The sequence below is a fragment of the Moschus berezovskii genome, chromosome 4, assembly GCF_049115385.1.
Source record: "Moschus berezovskii isolate FMDL1 chromosome 4, NW_MosBer_1.0, whole genome shotgun sequence".
In the NCBI taxonomy this organism is placed as follows: domain Eukaryota; kingdom Metazoa; phylum Chordata; class Mammalia; order Artiodactyla; family Moschidae; genus Moschus; species Moschus berezovskii.
In genome coordinates, this window is record NC_142463.1 from 13,792,142 (window position 1) to 13,815,215 (window position 23,074).

Here is a 23,074-nt window from a genome sequence, read left to right on the forward strand (position 1 = left end):
CCCTATTCTCAACTCCTTAAGCCCAGCCACATCAAAGTGAAACATTTGTCGTTAACGAGAAAGCATTGTTTCTGTTGATCATAGAGATTTCATGATGACAGCATGTTAGGTGGGACGCGTTTTAGAATCTGAGGTCCAGAGGATTTAAGGGACTTGCCTGGAGTCACATGGGATCAGTAGACCCAGATCTTCTAACTCCAGGTACATTGCTGTTTCTGTTCCCTTAGGCAATACCTGACAACCAGGCCAGCTGGATTTTTCTGCTGGCTACAAATCTAAATAGCTGACTGGGCCTCCAGACTCACCAGAGAGTCATTCTGGTCACCTCTGGGAGAGGCTTCACAATCCTGAGCTATAGAAAAAAGCAGAGACAAAGATCTAGTGGAGTTTGCCTCTTCGGAGCCTTTAGCTCTGTTATTGAACAGCAATAGAAATATCCTTATTCACTGGTGAAGGGTGGGCAGGACCACATGGAAGGGGGGATCTGGGGAGGGTACTTGGGCAAGGAGCCCAACCCCACAGGCTAGAAGAGGGCAGAGGAGAGAAGGTTGTATCCCTTGGGGCTTGTGAAGCCTGGGGGAGAAAAAACTAGTGCAGGACCCTAGTCACATGGCTGGACACCGCACAACTCTAGGGGGCACCGTTCAGCTTTTGTCATTGTAAGTTTGTATTTTATTGTGGCAAGTTTCCTGCAGATTGCAATAAAGTGTCTGATAGAAGGGACCCTGTTTGGGCTAGGGGCTGGAGGGATTCCTCACTTACCTACCAATCAGAAATTCAACCATGTAACGCCATATATTCAGGACCTTCCCTGTTCTTGGCATTGATACTTAAAGATGACTGAAAATGGAATCACTTCTTCATGGAACTAGTTCAGAGGCCAGAAGGGAAAAAATAATTACTTTCCTGTATGTGTTGTGAAATAGGGCTTCCTAGGTGGTGCAGTGGAAGAGAATTGCCTGCCAATGTAGAAAACCCAAGAGACGGGGATTCGATCCCTGGATTGGGAAGATCCCCTGAAGCAGGAAATGGAAACCCACTCCAGTATTGTTACCTGGAAAATTCCATGGTCAGAGGATCCTGGAGGGCTATGGGGTCCATGGGGTTGCGAAGAATCGGACATGAATGAGCAGCTGAGCATGCACTCATGTATTGTGAAAGAGGAGAGCACAGGGACTCAGCGCTGAGGCATGGCCTCCCATGAACCAGTGCAAAGCATCTGTAGGATTTGTTCTTGGGAGTGCTTCAGCGGGTGCTCGTGAAGTCGGAAACCCCAGCATTTGTTCCAAGGTGGCCTGCCCCAAGAAGCCTTCCCCGATTTCTCCACCAGTCAGACAGCAATTGTGTCTCTAGCCTTGTTTCAACTGGCCTTCTTTAAAGCTCATTGTTTCCAGGTGTGTTTCCCTCACCAGATCTGGAGCTCACTGTAGTCAGGAGGCCCATCTCACCCTTCCTGGTTTTGCCCCAAGATCTCACTCTGAGAACGTGGCTCTGGAAGCTAAAGGCTCAGCGAGGGCTGTGGAATGCAACTTGATGCTGGTGTCTTCTCCTGCTTTTGAGCCTAAGCTCAGCTACTGGAGTGATTCAAGGGCTCACTCCTGGGGAGACAGCCTCGAGAGCTGTTGCCTGGTCAGGGGAAGAAGCTTGCTTCTCTGTGCCCGTGTGTCTCTCCTCCAGGATGGAAGACCTCAGAAGGTTCCTATTGGCTTGGTCATTCATTCATTTGGTTAAAAAAGTGGGTTTAGCCCCAGCTGTGTGCCGGGCACTGTGGAGACAAGTGAATCTGGAGTCAGAAAACCCGAGTAAATGATTTTATTTCTTTGGGCTTCAATTTCCGTATCTGGACAAGGGAGGTGATGACATCTGATTCGAATGATCATTGGGTGAGAGTCAAAACATGCCAGACAAACATGGGTTAACATGATACTGCACTTGGCGTGTCATTCCTTGTTTCTTCCCTGGACAACTAGAAGAAACAGTGGGGAGGGACTCCAGGAAGCCAGCAGTTTCCTAGATGAGCAAGGAAGAGGCTCCAGGTCTCTTAGTCTTGTACCTTTTTTTGTTCACTCCAGGGCTTTGTCAAAGAGCAGATGGAAGTGTGTGTGCGTGTGTGTCTGTGTTTCTGGCCAAGCCATGATGGGAAGAATGGGATGCGGGGGCAGGGTGGACAGATGCCTAAAAATTCCAATGGGAATCCCTCCTCCTGAGCGCAAGGAGCCTTCTCCTTTCCGGCTCCTCTGCTTCTTACTGGCAGTATCCTCAGAGTCCCAGGCCCTGTCCTGGAGCTCTGTTTCAGTATCAGGAGAGATGAACAGGAGAGAGTCCCTGAAAGTGGGGCAGAATGAATTGTAGCTACACACCACCGGCTCAGCTCCAGCTCTTTGAAAGTGAATCTGGGTCACATTAGCTGCAGGGATGGAAAGCGACCACGTGGGCAGAATTCTGTGCAAGCAGCAGAAAAGACAGCCAAGCTGTCCTTTCTCTGAGGCTTAGGGTCCCTGTGGGACCCCCAGCTGGTCAGGGAAGGTGGTTGTCACATTGTAAGGCGCAATCTTTATGTTGCTGAATTCCCATCATGCTTTTTGAGTGACTTCCCAGGTGACACAGAGACAGGTTTGGAGTGGCAGTCTGACTCACGCCCTTTCTATTCTAAGAGCAGCCTAGAACCGAGGTTAGGAATGCGGAGGAAGGATTGGTTAACTTGGGGAGCTGTGGAAGGCTGCCATTTCTCAGCCCCAGGGGTTTTGATGCCTCCAGAGGGGCTGACAGTACAGCAGGGTCAGGGGCTGCATTTGTTTTATTCCAGTGGTCCTTCCCCTGGGGAAAGGTCTGTGAACACACCTGGGTGTGAATGTTAAGAACCTATCATCACCATCGTGCTATCTCAAGCCTGGCCAGTTGCTGTGTCTAGGACCTGCCGTGATTTGGCCCTGGGTCTGCCTGTTGCCACCTGTCAGGTAGAAGCTGGCCAGCTTCCTGGCTGTGCCTTGGCTTCCCTGCAGGAGCAGAGCTGGTACTCCTGGCTGTAATCTCCGCCCAGACTTAGGCTGCTGCTGCAGAGATGGTCTGGAAGGCCCTGTAACTTGAGGAGTGATTGTGGGCTGAAATTTCTGTCCTCAGCTGTGTCCCACCCCTCCCCCAGAAGGTACCAGGCTTTTGCCTTTGGGTCAAGGGGAGGATTCTGCCTGGAGCCCACTGGGTGTGTCTCTAGGCATCCTTTTCCCTTCTCATTCCTTCCTTTCCTCTTTTTCTAAATTTCCATTCATTCACTCCAGGGAATGGCTTTGGGAGTTGGCTGGAGTCCTCGTTCCATCACTTCATCAGGTGGGTGACCCGGAGTAGTTACTAACTTCTCTGAGCCTCACTTTCTCACCGTTAAAACGAGGGTGCAAAAGTGCCACTGCCAGGTCTTGCAGGTGGATTAAATGAGATAATGGGAGTGAGGGACTTGGCCCGTGCCTGCTGTGCAGTCAGACTTGATACGTGTTAGCTCTTCTCATTAATATAATTCACTCATGCACTTGTGCACTAATTTATGATTTGTTGATTCATCCCTGCTCATTCATTGTTCATTTAACCATACTCCTAGGGAGAGTCCCATGGACAGAGGAGCCTGGTAGGCTGCAGTCCCTCGGGTCGCAAAGAGTCGGATACGACTGAGCAACTTCACTTTCTCTCACTAGGGCTGCTGTGTGGACTTCCTAGGTGGTGCTAGTGGTGACGAACCTGCCTGCCAATACAGGAGACATAAGAGATACGGGTTCAATTCTGAAGCAGGGAAGATCCCTGGAGGAGGGCATGACATCCCACTCTAGTATTCTTTCCCGGAGAATCCCATGGACAGAGGAGCCTGGTGGGCTAATGGGTCACAGTCCAATGGGTCACAAAGGGTTGGACATGTCTAAAGCACACACCCACACCCAGGACTGCTGTGTGCTAGACTCAGAGTGGGCTTCAGAACCCAGCTCCAGCCTGTGAAGGCAGCTAGGATGCAGCATGAACTGTGCACATTGCAAGCCCAGAATTGTGAGGATGTTCTGAGAGGGAAGGGCTTCCTCCTACTTCTGCCCTGCCTCCTAGCTTAAAGCAATGATGGCATTTGATCTGCAACTTGGAAAAGAGATGGGAATTTGTCAGGACAACCTGAAGAGAGGTCCCTGTTGCTTGTTTCTGTCCTTGCTCTCCTTTCTTTGGCCTCAGTAGAAAGGATGGAAGGGAGGTGAACAGAGAACAACTGATGGGAGTAAGGATGAAAGAATCCAGAGGGTGGTTTGGGGAGTTGAACTCTAGACTCAGTCCAGGAGCTCCTGAGAGCTGATGCCAGCTGGGATCCCCTAGTGGACAGTAGTTGGAAAAGCTACTGTGTTTTGAGTCTGAAACGTGTGCCAGGCATGAACACGTATTGTTTAATCTTTATGGAACCTTGGAAAGTTGTTGCTTTCCCTTTTTACAGAAGAGGAAAGTTGAGGAACTTGTTTGAGGTCATACAGTTGGCTGATAGTGGAACTGAGATGCAGTACTGCTGAACCTGCACAGCATCCCCTGAAACAACACGGGCACATGCCCTTTGGAGATGTTCATTGCTGGTGTTCAGGTTGGCCTAACTCCAAATTCCCTGCCTCCTGCAGAACATTTCAAACATATACTATAAAGTTGTGAGAATATAATAACCCCCCATCACCCAGATTCAAGAATTATCAATTCATGGCCAATCTCAGTTCATTACATCCCCCAATTCCGCTTCCCCCGTTACATAGATGTAAATTCCAGAAATCACATACTGTCAGCTCCCACAGGTTTCCCTGGTGGCTCAGCGGTAAAGACTGTGCCTGCCAATACAGGAGACATGGGTTTGATCCCTGGTTGGGAAGATCCCCTGGAGAAGGAAATGGCAACCCACTCCGGTATTCTGCCTGGGAAATCCCATGGACGGAGGAACCTGGTAGACTACAGTCCATGGGGTGGCAAAAGAGTAGGACACGATTTCATGATAACGCCTCCCCCACTTCTTAACTATTCTATTGCCTTTCCCCCGTGGGAAGTACATCAGTTTATTTGCTCAGCAGTTCTGTGTGAAGTCTGGCCAAGTCCACTGAACCATTTCACAGAAGTACGAGGAGGGGTTTTTGACTCCTGGCCCAGGGGTGTGTCAATGTCGCTCGTCTGATCCTCAGTTCCTTCTGGCTTGAGGTTCATGCCCTACTCCCCGGACACACAGAGCTAGGCTGGAGCATACCTGGTTCTGTGTCTGAAATCCTGATTTCTGAGGGTGGTGTCTGTCTGGTTTGCCTAAAATACTTCAAATCCACAGACCCTGGGTTTGAATCAGCACCCTGCCAATGTACTTGAGGAAAGTACCCCCAAAATAGATTTTTGAGGATTTCGTCTTGAGAGACTGAAGTTGAGATGCGAAAGGAGTGAAATCTTTTAAAACCATGTGTTGCCTTGTGCTCAGTTGCTTCAGTCGTCTGACTCTTTGCTCCCTAATGGACTGTGGCCTGCCAGACTCCTCTGTCCGTGGATTGCCGTGCCCTCCTCTGGGGCATCTTCGTAACCCAGGAACTGAACCTATATCTCTGGCGTCTCCTTTATTGCAGGCAGATTCTTTGCCCACTGAGCCACCCGGGAAGCCCTAGAGGGAAGGAATTCTGTTCTTGTGAGAATCTATGTAACTCAGCCCCAGGTCTACACTGTCATTGCTGAATTGTTTCATGTGACTCTAATCTTCCACAGGAGTAGACACTGCTATCTAAAGCCTGAGGTAGTATAAGCTGGGGAGATGTTTCAAGTGGAGTGGAGGTTCATAGGTTACAATCCACACCCCCTAATTTGGGGAGCCTCCCAACTCTCCAAGGAGTCCAGACTGCCTGTGGCCCTGTTTGGTAGAAACTTCAGAGGCCCCCCACCTCGCCAGATGAAGCCCTCCCCTGACCCAGAGCAGGAAGGGAGATTGGGTGTGGTTGAGCACACAGGGCTCATGTCGGCCTGCTGTTGCTGCTAAGTTGCTTGAGTCGTGTCCGACTCTGTGCGACCAAATAGACGGCAGCCCACCAGGCTCCTCTATCCATGGGATTTTCTAGGCAAGAGTACTGGAGTGGCTTGCCCCATTGCCTTGTCCGTCATGTCAGCCTAGATTCCTTAAAATGAGAAAATAAAACATATTCACAGAGACCAGGAGATCGGAGCGGGGCCAGTACCTTTCCAGCTTCTACTGATAATGTTTCAAGTACCAAGCTTTGTGCTTAGGCTCTTCTGTGTTTTGTTTGACCTAATCCTTGAAAGAACTTGAGGAGGCAGATGTGCTGCAATAGAGGAAACAAACCCAGAGAGTTGGGTAACTTGCTCAAGGTCTCCCAGCCAGTGAGGGACCAAGATGGCAATGGCACTAGCTCTGCCTAGCGTAACCCACTGCCTCCCCCATTACAAGGAACAGTAGTTTAATAATAGCTAACATCTGTGTGCCACTTCAAGTTTCATGGAATATCTTAACACTCATTATCTTCAAGGAGCCTCAGGAAGTCCGGGGTGCGCAAGACATTCCATGCCCCTTTGAGACAACTGCCTATCAGGGGTCCAGCTTCTGCTCATTTCCCCCAGTAAGGATTGAAGAGTCTTTGGCATTGGCTCTGATAAGCCAGAGGAGAAGGCCCAGGGAGAGGCTGAGGTGGAGAGACTTGGCCAGTTGCTATGGTAACCCAGATGGCTGAGTAACCATTTTGAGGGTTGCTATGGTGATGGGGCGATGGGCTGCTGGGTGGCTGGGATCTTGTCTTTCTGGGTGGCTGGCATCATCCAGGCCTCATAAATTAGTGGTGTTGTACTTTCTGAATGGAAGAGGGCAGCATGACAGTGGGCAAATTCCTACCCCAGAAGCAGATTTGGGAACTTCAGGCAAAGTTCAGCAAGGGTTTCCAGGGGCTGGGCTGAAAAGGCGCTTGGGCTGTGACTAACTAAAGCTGACGGAGAAGGCAATGGCAAGCCACTCCAGTACTCTTGCCTGGAAAATCCCATGGATGGAGGAGCCTGGTGGGCTGCAGTCCATGGGGTCGCTAAGAGTCGGACACGACTGAGCGACTTCAGTTTCACTTTTCACTTTCACACATTGGAGAAGGAAATGGCAACCCACTCCAGTGTTCTTGCCTGGAGAATCCCAGGGACAGGGGAGCCTGGTGGGCTTCCGTCTATGGGATCACACAGAGTCGGACACGACTAAAGTGACTTAGCAGCAGCAGCAGCAGCAACTAAAGCTGATGTCTGAAAGGATGGTGGGGCTGGGCCTGGAGGTAGGTCTTCTAAGCCTAGAACTAGATTTTCTTCCAAGAGTTGGCCAATGGATAGCTCCTTTAGTGTCTGTCTGTCTGGTTGGCTGGCTCCGGCTACTGTTAGGGCACAGGAGACAGTGTACCTCTGCAAAGAGGACCACAGAATACACACACACACATGCACACACACCCTCGCTCAGTTCAGTTCAGTTCAGTCGCTCAGTCGTGTCCGACTCTCCGCGACCCCATGAATCACAGCTCGCCAGGCCTCCCTGTCCATCACCAACTTCCAGAGTTCACTCAAACTCATATCCACAGAGTCGGTGATGCCATCCAGCCATCTCATTCTTGGTCGTCCCCTTCTCCTTCCGCCCCCAACCTTTCCCAGCATCAGTCTTTTCCAGTGAGTCAACTCGTCGCATGAGGTGGCCAAAGTATTGCAGTTTCAGCTTTAGCATCAGTCCTTCCAATGAACACCCAGGATCGATCTCCCTTAGAATGGACTGGTTGGATCTCCTTGCGGTACAAGGGACTCTCAAGAGTCTTCTCCAACACCACAGTTCAAAAGCATCAATTCTTCGGCTCTCAGCTTTCTTCACAGTCCAACTCTCACATCCAGACATGACCACGGGAAAAACCATAGCCTTGACTAGACGGACCTTTGTTGGCAAAGTAATGTCTCTGCTTTTTAATATACTATCAAGGTTGGTCATAACTTTCCTTCCAAGGAGTAAGCGTCTTTTAATTTCATGGCTGCAGTCAGCATCTGCAGTGATTTTGGAGCCCAAAAAAATAAAGTCTGACACTGTTTCCACTGTTTTTCCATCTATTTCCCATGAAGTGATGGGACCAGATGCCATGATCTTTGTTTTCTGAATGTTGAGTTTCAAGTCAACCTTTTCACTTTCCTCTTTCACTTTCATCAAGAGGCTTTTGAGTTCCTCTTCACTTTCTGCCATAAGGGTAGTGTCATCTGCATATCTGAGGTTATTGATATTTCTCCCAGCAATCTTGATTCCAGCTTGTGCTTCTTCCAGCCCAGCGTTCCTCATGATGTACTCTGCATATAAGTTAAATAAGGTGACAATATACAGCCTTGACCCACTCTTTTTCCTATTTGGAACCAGTCTGTTGTTCCATGTACAGTTCTGACTGTTGCTTCCTGACCTGCATACAGGTTTCTCAAGAGGCAGGTCAGGTGGTCTGGTATTCCCATCTCTTTCAGAATGTTCCACAGTTTATTGTGATCCACACAGTCAAAGGCTTTGGCATAGTCAATGAAGCAGAAATAGATGTTTTTCTGGAACTCTCTTGCTTTCTCCATGATCCACACCCTCCCTACTAGCAAGTAATTTATTTATAAAGCAGCAATTAACACATGTAAAATAATGCAGCATGAGCCAAACTGAAGAAGTGCTAGGCGTAAGCCTTCCAAAGGCTGGAGCGGGGGCACCAGCAGGAGAAATGATTTGCACTTCCCTCTTTCCTCTCTGCACGACCTGCCCTCAGCTCTCGGCCACTGAGTGGACACTGAATTGGACTTTGTTGTCTTGAATTGCAGACCTAGTTCACAGCCCCCACCCCTGTGTATTTTCAGCAAGGCACCCATGCCTTCAGCAAATATTTACTGAGCACCCACTAGGTGCAAAGCATTGTGTTTGGCTGTATGGTGAAGAAAGTAAAATCAATTCTTCTGCCTCAAAGAACTTGTGAACCAGGGTGCTAGGAGGCAGTGATGTAGATAGATATGCACAGTACATGTGGTTACCCCAGGAATGGGGAAAGAATTGGTTTGTGGTTGGGATTTTGAGAAGAGGCTCTTCTATCTGAATTGACTAAAAAAATAACCTCAGGTTGTTTTCAGGTGAGCTTTAAAAGATGCACAGGGGATCGTTAGGTGGAATTAGGGATGGAGGACATTCCAGGCAAAGGTTCTGAGTTTGATTGTTAGGGATAAGGGAAATCAGGCTGTAAAGGAAGGTAGATGTCAAAATATGGAAGACTTTGAATGCTGGGCAGAGATAAGGGAAGCTGTGAGAGAAGCATACTTTCTTAAATACCCTTGCCTTCTAGGGAGTCAGAAGCCACAGGCAGCTGAGTATTTTAGGGTCATCTGGTTCAGTCACTCATGCATTTAATCAAAAGTTAAAACAAATATTTAATCAGTGCCCTCTGGGCCAGGTCATTTGCTAAATGCTAAGGACCCTGTGGTGAACAAGACACACAAACAGCCCTCAGGGAGCTAATGAGTTAGTAAGCAAGCAAGACACTGAACCTGTAACTTCAGTGTGATGGTTATTACCTAAGGGGAGTAGAGAGGCAGGAGGACCTGCTAATCCGAGAGATGAGGGCTGGCTTTCCTGTGGGATTTTCAGCAGAGGCCTGAGCAGGAGCAAGCCAGAATAAAAGAGGAGAGCGGTGGAGGGTCTGGCCTGGGAGAAAGGCAGGTGGGAAGGCCTTGAGGCGAGAGAGCCCATAGGAGGAGGTGAAAGAAGTTGAGCCTTAGGGAGAGAGTTACTGGTGAGGCTTTTAAGAAGGGTAAGAAGGGGAGGACACTCAGAGAAAATAGGGCTTTATTTACTTGCATTACCCCTTCCCACCACTAGATGCCCCTCGGAGTACACCTTGTCTCCTTCAGCTTCTCCATGGCAGCCTCTTTGGAAATGCAACAGCAGTGTCACTGTTGGAGCAAAGGAAAAGCAGAGAACGAAAGGAGAGAGCCTCAGAGCTGTCCCAATTGAATGGTCTGGCTATAAATTTAGACTGTTGCTTGGAAAAACCCAAAAACCTCCCCTTCCTAGGCTTCATTCTTCCCATCACCCCCCACCCCTCCAGCAGCCGCTTTGTTCCTCTATCCTTGTAAAATTTTCTCTGTATAAAACGGGAACATCAGCCAAACATGTGGACTTCCCCCTTTCCATTCATTAGAAGAATGCATTACTTCAAAATCTCTTGGGAGCATTTAAATGCAAATCGTGTCAAGAAGCCCTTCTAGCCACAACCCAAACCAGAACTTTCTTCCTTAATTAACATGCTTTTTAATGGCATCTCAACCCCTTGCCCTCTCCCCCAGATCACCCCCCAGGCCTCCAACAAAGCCTGGTTCCCAGAACAGATTCTCATTCCCTTCCTGCACTTGTCTTTCCTCACCTTTGGCAACTCTTTAGGAACCTACTTGCTAAGTGGTACATGTAGCAGCCCCAGGAAGGGATGGAGCAACTTTCCAATTTATACTGTTCTGAAAATGAGGAGGCAGATGCTGTTTGGGGGTGAAGGTGGAGGTGTGTGTGTCTGTATGTTTGTGTCTGGGCTTTCCTAGCTCCTCTGCTATGAAATAATATAGGAAATGCAGATGACTCAGCATGAATACAGTCAAGATCCTCGGAGTTAGCATTTCTATATTCTCCGCTGTTTACGAAAAATGTGCTTATGCCATCAATCACCGACTTCTGCATCCTGCATTTTCTACTGAAAGCCTTTTATTTATTTTAAAAAGACTAAACCTCAAGCTTCTTCTCTTCCTTTTCTTGAACTGAGCTCATTAGCAGTTGATGCCAAACTGCGAACTAGCTTTTTTTGAGCACAGAGGACTAAACTGGAAGGAAACGAGCATTTGTCCAAGGCGCCTTCCTGTCTGTCCTCTTTCAGGCCCTTCCCTGTATGATCTCTATGCCTAGAAGTTGGGCAGGTCAGCACAATTTGATGGAAAAAGATATGATTAATGACTTGCTCATACAATTTCTGATCATGGTATGATGTGGAAACAACCATCAAGCACCTATTAGTGAAAAGCATCATCTCTTGTTATTAATGTGCTTGCTGAGCAGTGATCAAATACTTGGCACTACTCATATTGTGCAGAGATGCAGGCCTTGCCGGGTGGTGAGAAGCTTCTCTTAAAAATCTGGAGAATGGGAACTGAAATGGAAGCCCAAGTCCCAAATTTGTCGGCTTAGTGTCACATGAATTCTTTTTGACTTGCTAGTGCGATGTTATTATGAGATCAGTGAGCCTAATTTTTAACTCACAACCACATTTCCACCTGCTTCCTGCCGCCCTCCCCCTGCACCCCCAAAATTAACGGACTTGCTGGAGGCTGGGAAGGATAATGGTTAGATAGGTGTAGATGTGGCAAAAAATCACCTGCATTTACCTGAGTTCCTCACTGCTCTGGCCTCAGTGCAGTCCATGAATACTAGGCCTGAATGGAGGGTCAGAGGACACTGGGAACGCCCTCCTGAAAATGGTCCCCAGGATATTCCTACCCGCATTCACCAGCACTCTTTCTTCATTCTTTCCCTTTTCCCTGATGACAGAGAGTTATTGGCTTGCCTTTTTCTTCTGTGAGCAGTTAGGCTCCAGAATCCTTTTGTTACAGAGCATACATACCTGGTTCAGCCTCAGGTTCCCACGTTTCTCCCTTTTGATCTAAGCCTCTGTTCCTACGGCTGTCACAGTGTAATAATATTCCTGTCGCACCGTTTCCCTGTAGATGTGTTATCTCCCGTCTCTCCTCTTATTCACCCCACGGTGCAGTCAGAATCCAGTTTTCATTCCCTCAGTTGTCATTTCTCAGGCTCTGGCTCCTCGTTCTTGGCCTGGTTTATTTCATGGTGCTGGGATTCAGTTTCTTCCGTTTCGGGAAAACCCTTTGTTCCTGAGATTCTTTGTGGTCTGTGTTCCCTTGGCCTCACCCGGCGGCCCGTCTGGATCTTGCCCCGGCCTCCTCCTGACCGTGTCTGGCCCTGCGACCTATCTAGGTCTTTGGCTCGCTCCCTAACCTTCAGCGTCTCTGGGTGCTTCTCCAGCCGCGGCACAGGCCCAGCTCGGCTTCTCTCCAGCCAGGGGGCTCCCGCCTTTGTCCCGGCTCCGGGTGTGGGTCCGCCCCGAGTGGGGCAGCCCGCCCGCCCCGCCGAGTGGGCCCCGGGGCTCGCCCCGCCGCGGCGGCCGGCCGGGCCTTTCGTCCCGACTCGCCGGGGCCCCCCCCGCCCGGCCGGGCTCGGGCGGAGCGCCCCCGCGGGGCCCGGCCTCCCGCCCCCACTCCGGCCCCTCGGCGCACCGGCCGCGCGGGGCCCGCAGCCCGCGGGGGCGGGGCGGGGGGCGCTGCCGCGCGGGGCCCGCGGAGGCGGCGGGGAGCGGGGCGGGGAGCGGGCCGGGCCTGGCGCTCCTGACGGGAGGAGCCGCCGCCAGCGCCGGCGGCGGGGCGGGCTGAGGGAGGAGCGGAGCCGCGGGGTGGGGAGGCGGAAACGCCAGCGGGACCGGCGGCGGAGCGCAAGCGGGCTGAGGAGCGGAGCGCGAGCGGCAGGCCGGACGAGGCGGGCGCGGAGCGGGGAGCCGAGAGCCGGGGCAGCGCCACCGCCGTCATCCTCGGGCCGCACAAAGGGGTCGAGGCTGGGGCTGCCGCCTCAGCGCGCCGGCCTGGAAGCGGCGCCCGCCGGGGCCCCGGGAGAGCGCGGCGCGGGCGGCCATGGCCGGCTACGTGCCGGGTCAGCAGCCGGCCAACCGCAACCAGGAGAAGGAGTTCGTGCAGGCGTACGAGGATGTGCTGGAGCGCTACAAAGGTGCGGCGGCGGGCGGGCGGCCCGGGCCGCGGACAGGCTGCAGCCGGGGCCCGCGGCAGGTGGGGCGGCGGGCGGGGTGGCGCCCACCCGCGCTGGGGCCGGGCCGGAGCGGCCGTGGGCCGGAGCCCGCTCGTTTCTAGAGTTGAGATGAGCCTCCGAGCCCTCTCCCACCTGGGACGGCGCCTTCGCAGCACTAGTTACATTATGTGCCCTGTTATCTGGCCTCCGCTGGAAGGAGGCGAGGCCAGGCGCCGCTTCGGAGACCAAACGCGGCGGGGAGTGCGGGGAGGAGGAGGAGGAGCCTGGGCGGGAGAAGCCACCCGTTCCTGGAGAGGCTCGGACCTCCGCGTGCCCGCCGGGGTCCCTCGCCCCCTTTTGTCTCCTTCGGCCTCCGATCAGTCGCGTGGCAGCGGAGGTTGTGAATCACCTTGGTTCCTTGGGGGTCGGGGGTGGCCAGCGGGTGAGCATCGGGCGGGGTCGGTGAGCGTGCAGGTTTGGTGACGAGGCCGCCTCCCACCCCCAGCCCCTGGACTTCCAGCCTCATCGAGGCAGGGGTCTACTGCTCCCCGACCTCTCCGCCGCCTAAAGATTTGTCTTGGGAGGTCGGATTTCCAACCCCTGGAAGCTCTCTTGCTAAGCAGTTCAGCAAGTTAATGCCTTATCCAAAGCCAGGGTGTCTGCAGAGAAAGTTTTGACAGCCCCGGAGGCTGGTGGACCGCGTTTGCCTAACTGCTGGAGGTATCCCTTAAGTGGAAACAGGGGTTCGTGTCCTCGGTAGGCCCATGCTTTGATCTTTAACATCTAGTTCTGGGATTTTGCTTTGTGTGGCGGTTGTGCTTGCCACAGACATGGAGATTTCCCCAGAAACTACATAGGCAGCAGTTTCTCCTATTTTATTCTGCTGGGGCGCTTGTGACTGGGCCTTTAGTTTCTTTTCATCTGAAGGAGAGGAAACTTCAGCCCTTTTGACCGAGTCCAGCATACTTGTTTATGGCAGCTACTCAGTGAAGGGAAACTAATGAAGAAGCTGTAAAACGCTCCATCCCCCCGCACTCCCCCTCCCCCTGCCGTGCCATTAGAGCTTTGCTTGGGAATGCAGCAGAGAGAGAGGTAAAATGCTGAAATGGACCTGCTTAGGAGTTCTACTTGTTCCCTTCTCCATCAGCTCCTGTAAGCTGTCCAGGTTTTCCTGCCTGCAGCAATTTTTCTATCAACCCCCACTGTGGTCTTTCTTTTAAGAAATGTGGTTCATTTCAGTGCACAAAGAGATTAGATTGTGCTGCTGAACTTCATTGAAAAAAAATGCTGCTAAGTGGATGGTTTCATTAAGTGTCTTTTGCAGGATTTTGGGCAACTCTTGTGCCCCTCTGGGCCTGTCTCTGGCTTCTGTAGCTTTAAAAACCAGCAGAATTAAAACAAAAATAGGTGAAGAAATCCCATTACTTCAGTGGATCATCTTGTTGGTGGCCTCCAGCTGAAAGGAAGTGCGATTGCTGGCAGGTGAAACTAGGAAAGAAGAGGGAAGTAGGGCTTGTTCCAGGAGAGGCTCCTGTGTCCAATCCTTTTAGCTGTTTCACTCAGTTTGGCCTTCCTCTGAAGGACCTTGATCAGATGTATAGGAATTTGATCCTTCCCAGACACAGATCTCTTTTTTGAGCGGAAGAATGAGTGAAAAATGGTGGGCCAGAGTCAGTTAACTTGAGCTATATGAGACTGCTGTGCAGTCTGCTTTATCATAAGTGCCAAAGAATTTCTCTCTCTTCTCTGCACCATTCTCACTGGGAAGTCAGGGTGGATTAGCATCTGAACCTTTGTTACTTTGCTGTGTGGAATTCCTGCATTTTCCAGACTTAGAAATCCCCTTATTACCTTATAGAGAACTGTTTGCCTAAGCTGGAATCAATAGAGGGAGCAAGGGTGGTAGTTTATGAGGTTAAAGCGAAACATTCTTTTGGAGAGAGTTGGGGAAAGAGATGTTGATGATGATGGGGATCCCAGACACTCATTGTTTGACCCCTAAATGACTTGGATCTCTCTGCTTCTATTAATTTGTAGTCCTCTCACTCTACAAATGAAACAGGATTTTCGTATTCAGGAGAGCTAAAGTTTTCAGTTGCATAAACTGTCCCAGAAGGGGCAAAGATGAGAAGGGAAGCGATGCATTTGCAGTATGAGGGGAGTAGGGCAGTATGTTATAGCTGTATTAATTAGGGTTGGTTGTCAAGCATGGGTTTTCCAGAATTGTGCCTGGCAACCATTTGCCTGTGTGTTGGTAGTGAGCATGGTTTGGGCAGGATTGGATGCAGCCAGGACATAAACTTTCTCTCATTTCCTAAATATCCCAAAGGCTCTTGCAGACCTTGACTGGCCAGCAAGCAGGAGGTGCTAAGTTTAGTTTATTACCTAAACTTTGGATCCTAACATTTTACAGTGGGCAGCAACCTGACAGAATCAGGGTAGGTTCTTCATTCTTCTGATCCTCCAACGAACAATTATTAAATATCCTTTAAAGGTAACATAGTGTTAGCCATGGAGATGCCAGAATTTTGAATGAGATCTGGTTCCTGCCCTTGGTCATTCATATCTAGCAAGGGAAACATATATGCAAGCAGATCATTGTGATCCTGTGATCAGTGCTGGAACAGATGTGTGGGTAAAGTTCTGCAGAAGCAGAGGAGAGATGAGTATCTCCACTTGGGGTTCTCTGGGAGGTCTGAGGAAAGTGGTGACATTTGAGTGAGCCTTTAGGATAAATGGGGTTTAGTTTGATGGAGGAGCGTAGGTAGGGGAGAAGGCAGAGGAAATAACACGTGCAAAGGCATGAAGGTATGAACTGAGGAATGAATTGAGGAATGGGAGTAGTTGAGTGTGACTGAAAGGCTAGAGTTTTGTGAGAGCAGGTGATACTGTAAAGAACTCAGAGTCCAGCAGATAAAGATTCTTTTGTGGCTTCATTCCATGGGCATTGGGGGAGTCAGTCATTGAAAGTCTAAAAAAAAAAAGCAACCATTTGTAGGCCAATTTTATTGCTTCATAATAGAGGACATACCAGTCCAGTGATTGGAAATTCTTACTGCTGCCTGGAGAACACTTTCCTTACACCAAAGTGCTTGTGAAACTCATAATCAGATGGTTACTTGGTAAATATCAAAACGAGAGAAATGTTTCATCCAGATGATGAGATGGACTGGTCACATGTACACTCAGGTCCTTATGAACACCAATGGAAGCTAAGAAGGAACAGTCAGAGAGGTAGGAGAACCAGAAGCTGATTCTTTTCCTAGTGTAGAGACAAACTCTATCCTTGGTCACGTATGGACAGAGTTTTAGCTTTTAGAGAGGAGGTTTACTTCCAGGTTCAATCCCTGGGTTGGGAAGATCTCCTGGAGAAGGAAATGGCAACCCACTCCAGTATTGTTGCCTGGAAAATCCCATGGACGGAGAAGCCTGATGGGCTGCAGTCCATGGGGTTGCAAGAGTAGGACATGACTGAGCGACTTCACTTTTCATTTTCCCATAGAAACAGACACACTCTGGATTTGAGGTGGGTGGTTAAACAAAAAGGGTAATGTGTAAGGAAGAATTAGACTGTGTTTTCACAAAGCCCTAAAGACTGAAGAGCCTTTACATGCCAGGCTGGACTAGAAATAAAAAAGAACGTTTAGATTTCAACATTGGTAACATGGACTATTTGGTACTTAAAAACTTCAGAGTTCTCACTAGGTGCCAGGGGTATATGAAGCTAGTTAGGACTGCTTTCTTTTTTTTTTCAATCCTACCACAGAAAAGAACTCACAAAACTTAGTGCACAGAGAGTTAGGAGTGAAGGGTCAGCATACTGTTTAACAAATCGAGCAAGGCTTTGTATTTCTTCAGTCCTAGTTTTGCCATTTACCTACACTGTGTGACCTTGGAAACGTTGCTTAACCTCTGAGCTTTGCATTTCTCATCTGTTAAAATAGGGACAATAATACTAACTTCTTGAGATTCATAAGAATATAAATGAGCTATTGACACATATTAGGCCATTAATGTTTAGTAAAACCTTCATATATTATATATAGTACTTTGTATTTTACAGAGCGGCCTCATATTCATTACCTTATTTGATCTCCATAATATCCTGTAAGGAAAGTATTATACACGTGGGCAAATTTAGTAATGCAGAGTTAATTATTGTCCAGTAGTCAGAGGATCCTGGTGGCTCAGATGGTGGAGAATCTGCCTACAATGCAGGAGACGCAGGTTCAATCCCTGGGTCAAGAAGAGCACCTGGAGAAGGGAATGGCTACCCACTCCAGTTTTCTTGCCTGGAGAATTCCATGAACAGAGGAATCTGGCAGATTGCAGTCAGTGGGGTCATAAAGAGTCGGACACAACTAAGAGACTTTGAGCAACTTCAGTGAAAGGATCCAGACTTCTAGATGAAAGTTTCATGCTGTATTACAGAAGGAAATTTAAAAATCAGAGCAGTGACTTGGTTGAAGTGAGTTAATTGTGAAAATAGTCATTACTATCATTGTTTTTTTTTCTTTTTCAGTTAGATTTTTATCAAAGTATAACATACATACAGGAAAATATTTTCACATACATAAATCATGTATACCATCATTCACATCAACAAAAAGAAAATTATCAGCATCCACAACCTCCCCGTACTCTATTCCAGTCACTCCCCTGCCCCCACTCTCCTAACTTGTAGCATCACAGACTAGTTTTGCCTCTATGTACAGGATGTCTCTGAGAGTGAGTCACTATCATTGTTAATATCATTATTGTTATCATTTTTTAGCCCCTGAACTGCTGTTACACACTTTATGTGGCCTGCATTTCCAGATCTCTGAGCTGTGAAGGATTTCTTTTTCTCTCATTATGGGAGAGGTTTCCTGGTATATAAATCACTGAAACAATGTAGTGCAAAGTGATAAAGTTTTGTTAACACAGTGGTTGGAAAATACAAGCTTAGGATTTGGTATTGTTTATCTAAGTGACACTCTGAAGCAATCTCTTAGTTAAATGTACACTTGGTTTTTAAGTTCCTTTTTAGAACACAGCCCATGAATTGGAGTGGATAGCTTCTAGACAGAACAATAGAGTAATTGCTACTTCTGGTCATGGACACTGTTAATTCAGAGAGTGAGTCAAGTCCGTCTGCTGGGAAATCACAAGGTTTGGCCACATTCATGCTGTTGAAATCATAAATGTGTGCATGTGCTAACAGTGCTTATGAGAGCTACTGCTTGCTTGCTTGCTTACTGTCTTGGACTTGCTTGACAAGTGACATCATCCACGCCAGGGAAATGCATCAGCTGAGGCCTTATTGTCCTGGTACTTTCCAGTGCCAATTTCAGGTTTTCAAGATCATCGTATAGAGAATACTTCAGAGGGCACATCTGGGAAGAGGATCAAAGTCACAAGTGAACAATTATGGGTTGCACAATGAGTTGGCAGTGTTTTCTCAGTGATCCTGAAAACACCCAGGCATTCCTTTTACTAAATAAGGTTGGCACTTTCAGCTCTGACAATTATATGTTGAGCCACATTGTGACTAGGTGTGTGGAGTGCTGAAGCTCCTGCCTTTGCTCCTCATGGTTTTGGTTGGAGTTTAAGACTCTGTTCTCTTGCTTCTGTCAGGGGCATTTACTAATTTCCAGGCTTGGAGCTCTTTCAGACCCATTGGCTTGCTTTGTTTCCAGTATCTAAGCATGTTTATTCCGACTTTTTTGTTACTTCTAGTAAAATACTCTCTTTTTCTTCCAGAACTTCTCGGTTCCTGGAGTAAATTACACTGAATTTCTGAGTCTTTGTCTCTAGTTTTTTGGGCCTTCCATAATTTGACTTGTTCTGCACAACTGATTCTATCCACTGTGATTGCTCTGTGCTTCGTTTGGGCAGATCTCAGTAGTCATTCCCTCAGGCCCTCATACCTGCCCCTGTGCCTTCATGTCCTCTCTTCCTGGAGTGCCCGCTCCCTTTCTCTTTGATTCGTCACATCTTATCTCTCCTTATTAGCGCCAAGCACAGGGCCTGTGTCCTCCGTGTGGCTTCCTCCCGTGCCTCTATCAGAAATTGATCTCTCCCTTCGCTGATCTCCGGGAATGTCTACCTCATAATTAGTCTTTTAACTATGTACTGTTTTGTGTTATTCTTGCATTGCCTCATGTCTTTTTGAATTGTTTCCCTAATGAGATTTTACATTCTTACAGAGTAGGGACTTTTCATACTTCTTTTGCATGTGGTCCGTTGGCAGGGAATTTCTCTCAAGAGAAAGGGCAGTCTTGGCAGCACTTTCAAGTCATATTTTAAGATAATTTTCTTTTCATATTGTAAAAGTCGTATGTGCTGAATGCAGAAAATGATTAAAAAAAATACGGAACGGTATGTAGAGCTTTGGATTATATGCCTTCTGTGTATGTGTGGAGAATGTGGAAAGGCAGGCCTACCTGCAGATAGATGTGCTCTAGCTGGAGAGAACACCGCTCTTAAGAATAGGCCCTTTTTAGCAGCCTGGAATCTGATACCCTTAGCTTGCTTCTGGCTCCATAAATTTTGTGTCAGATTGTGAGTCTGCTTTCTTGGGGCCCAAACACTTATTTTTCTTTCACTGTTCAGGACTGCTTTCTTCTGCAGGACTATGTGTCAGTCATCAGGATGTGCTAGTTATCAGGGTTGATTTGGGCTGTTGCCTAGGACAAGTTAATTAATTGGTCAGTCAGCATCTTTCTTTTGGGCAAGGGCTTTGCCAGCTGTACTGTTGGGTTGCCTCTTACCATAGCAAATTTCTCTCATCATTTTTATTCAGAAAGGTAAACAGTTCCTTTGTGTGGGTAAAAGAACAAGCTTGCTTGAAGTGTCTGTTGAAGGTCAGATGGTTTCAACCTGCAGGAGCATGTTGGATTGAGATACATAGGAAGGGATTTTTTTTTTTTTTTGGCCATGTTTTTCAGTGGGTCTTCAACAGTGAATAAGCTCACTTTTGTACACTGCATTCTACTAGCAGCTATAAGCAGATACTCTGTTGGGGAGTGTGTTAATTGAAAGATGGGGGCACTTAGCGTTGAAAAATAACATTAAGATTAGGGGTCGAGGGAAAGAAGGTCCTGAGTGTTCATACGGGGAGCCTGAGTTTTGTGCAGCGGACAATTAGTGTAGTGACTGTAAATGATGAATGAGAGTGGAGATTGACTCTCTAGCATGTCACTGTTGCAATTGAGTCAGGAGGTCAGATTAAGGGATATTAAAGAGGGAGGGCCTGTTTGAGAGACATTCTGGGCAGGGCTTCCCAGGTGGCATTGACGAAAGAGATGTGGCTTCCATCCCTGGGTTGGGAAGCTCCCCTGGAGAAGGGCATGGCAACCCACTCCTGTATTCTTGCCTGGAGAATCACCACGGACAGAGGAGCCTGGCGGACTATAGTCCCTAGGGTCGCAAAGAATCCGACATGACTGAAGTGACTTAGCATGCACAGGGACCTAAGTTTAGATACTGTACCAACATTCTTAACTCTTCTAAAGGAATTAACTATCACTCGTTCCAGGGCTATTCCAAAGCAAAATCTTTTCTCTTGTTTAAAAATCTTCTAAAGATTTTACTCCATCTGAACTTGTTAGATAGGGCTGTGTGTTTGAACCTAAGGCTCAAGATTGGGTTTTTTGGTCATTACGTCTGATTTAAATTAGCAATGCTGAGTGCCCCAGACACTTACCCTTCCCATCCTCTGACAACCTTCAATGTATGCTTCCAGGAACACCTGCTGAGAATTGCATAAGAAATCCTCTTAAATCCCTTCTAAAATCTTCCATTGTATCTTAAAGTGCTAATCTCCCAGAGTGGGGGGGGGGGTTGTTTGGAGGATCCATTCATTCATTTAACTAGTGTATGTTTATTGGCCACATCGTGTGGCAGGTGGGATCTTAGTTCCCCAACTAGGGATTGAACCCACGCCCTGCAGTGGAAGCGGAGTCTTAACCTCTGGGCCACCAGGGAAGTTGCAGTAATCATTTATTGAATATCTGCTCCGAACTAGGCAGTAGATGAAGTGCTGAAGGAACAAAGATAATGTCCTTGCATCTCTTTGACCTTAAGTTTAACAGGGGGGACATTTTGGTGGACTGACAAATGACCTTGCATTGCAAGGAGTGCTAGTGAACATATGAGTCCAGTGCCATGGTAGTGAAAATGAGCGCCCACGACAGCCAGAGTGGGGAAGGGCCAGGGAGGGCAGCCCAGAGGAAGTGACTGGCTTGCCACCTAGCAGAAGTTCAGGTGAAGGGCATTCTGGGCAGCATGAACAGGAGGAGGGATGGAGAGCCGTAGGAGAGGAAACGGGATCTTAGTAAGGGTGGAGTAGAGGATGTGAGGGGAGAAGAAATGCGATGAGGCAGGAAAAGTGGGCAGGGCTGGAATGTTGACTGACTGTACCCTACTGCAGAGAGTTTAGACCTCACCCTGCAGGCTTTGGGAAGCCACTGAAGGGTCTCGGGCAAGGAAGACTAGGATTGGATTTACACTTTAGAAATACCCCTGCTCTAGCAGAGTTGTGACAGAGGACTGGAGAGGGGCAAGGCTGGGGACAGACCAGTTAGGCGGCTGTTAGAGTAATTTACGAGTGATTAGAGTTTAAAGTGAGGTGTGGACATAGCAATGTAAAGTGGACAAATCAAGAAATGGTAAGGGGTCAAATCCATGGGTTTTGCTGACTAATTGGACGTGGTGTGTGAGAGGGGAGAACCTAGGATGACTTGCAGGTTTCTGCGTGCGTGGGTGGTGTCATTAACTAAAATTGGGGGTCTAAGAGGAGGAAGGTTATTTGTGGGGACTGGTGGCAGTGCTGGCTCAGGGGATGGTACTGAGTTCCGCTTTGGTTGTGTTGAAGTTGGGGTTTCTGAGGGGTTCCAGCAGAGGTGCCCTGCCGGAGGGCACCTATAAGATATGGAGCTCAGGAGGGCTCTAGATAGGAGTGGACGGACCAGGAGGTTGCTGAGCGAGTGTGTGTACACTGAGAGACAAAAACCCTGGGGAACTCCAAGGAGAGGGTGGTTCGGGGACCAGAGGAAGGATCCTGTGAAGGAAACTGTCCACCCAAAGCAAGTGCCCAGAGATGTAGGACGAAGAGGGGAGACCTGAGTTCAAGAAGCAAGTTGTGCCACACCACGTCAGATTATTCAGAGGCCAAGCAAGATAAGAATTTCTGCTCTGTTAGAAAGGTCACCTTTTCCTGGAGCATTTTCAATGGCAGTATGCAAAGTATAGTCCAGAAAGCAGTGGGTTGGGGAGTGAATGAGAAGTAGGGTTTGAAACGTAGACTTTGATGAAGCAGAGAGGAGGGAGGCCCAGACTAGTTAGAGGGGTATGTAGGGGTGGAGGGCATTTTGCTTGTTAATTGTAACACAGAATTAAGTTTAAGTGCTGTTTGGGAAGAGTCAGCAGAGGAAAGAATAAAATTCAAGGGAGGGAGAGAATAATTGATGAAAGCATGAGATCCAGAGTCAAACGAGGAATGTGTCTGATGAGAAAGATAGAGGGAGGAAGGCAAGAATTGCAGGTGGTCAAGCTGGTTGATTAGAGGTCAGGGAATTTCTCCTGATGGAGTCTATTCTCTCTGGAAGTAGGGGGTGAGGTTATCTGCTGAAAGTAGGGGCAGTGCGTCTGTGTATGTGTGCACATGCTTGCCCAGGTGTGTTCATTCTCTCCCTCTAATCCCAGAAGCACTCAACAACCTGAGTCCAGACACTGAGAAAGCAGACAGGTGGATTGATCCAAGACCCAAGTTTTCCAGTGTAGGTTTGATGGAAGAATAAAGGGTCCTTACAGAACGGGGGTGGGGGGCTTCCTTGGTAGCTCAGCTGGTAAAGAATCCGCTTGCAATGCAGGAGACCCTGGTTCGATTCCTAGTTTGGGAAGATCCCCTGGAGAAGGGATAGGTTACCCACTCCAGTATTCTTAGGCTTCCCTGGTGGCTCAGATGGTAAAGAATCTGCTTGCAATGCGGGAGACCTGGGTTCTATCCCTGGGTAGGAAAAATCCCCTGTGGGAGGGCATGGCGACCCACTCCAGTATTCTTGCCTGGAGAATCCCATGGACAGAGGAGCCTGGCAGACTACAGTCTATGGGGTTGCAAAGGCTTGGAGACGACTAGCGATTAAGCACATATGCACAGAATTAGGGGTCTTTCTAAGAAAATGTAACATCTGCTTGGTTATTGATTGTTTATATTATTTTCTGACTTTTATTTTGTGCCTCTAGAAAAAT

At 48.5% G+C, this 23,074-nt stretch overlaps 1 protein-coding gene across 1 annotated transcript in view; it reads left to right on the forward strand.

Moving 5' to 3' along the window:
• The first annotated feature begins 12,516 nt into the window (after positions 1–12,516).
• Positions 12,517–23,074, forward strand: part of MACF1 (microtubule actin crosslinking factor 1) — a 332,059-nt gene continuing 321,501 nt past the window's right edge. The window contains exon 1 of the mRNA XM_088835151.1: positions 12,517–12,823. Within this exon, the coding sequence (XP_088691277.1) occupies positions 12,730–12,823 (94 nt within the window). The 5' untranslated portion in view covers positions 12,517–12,729. The remainder of the gene's footprint in view (positions 12,824–23,074) is intronic.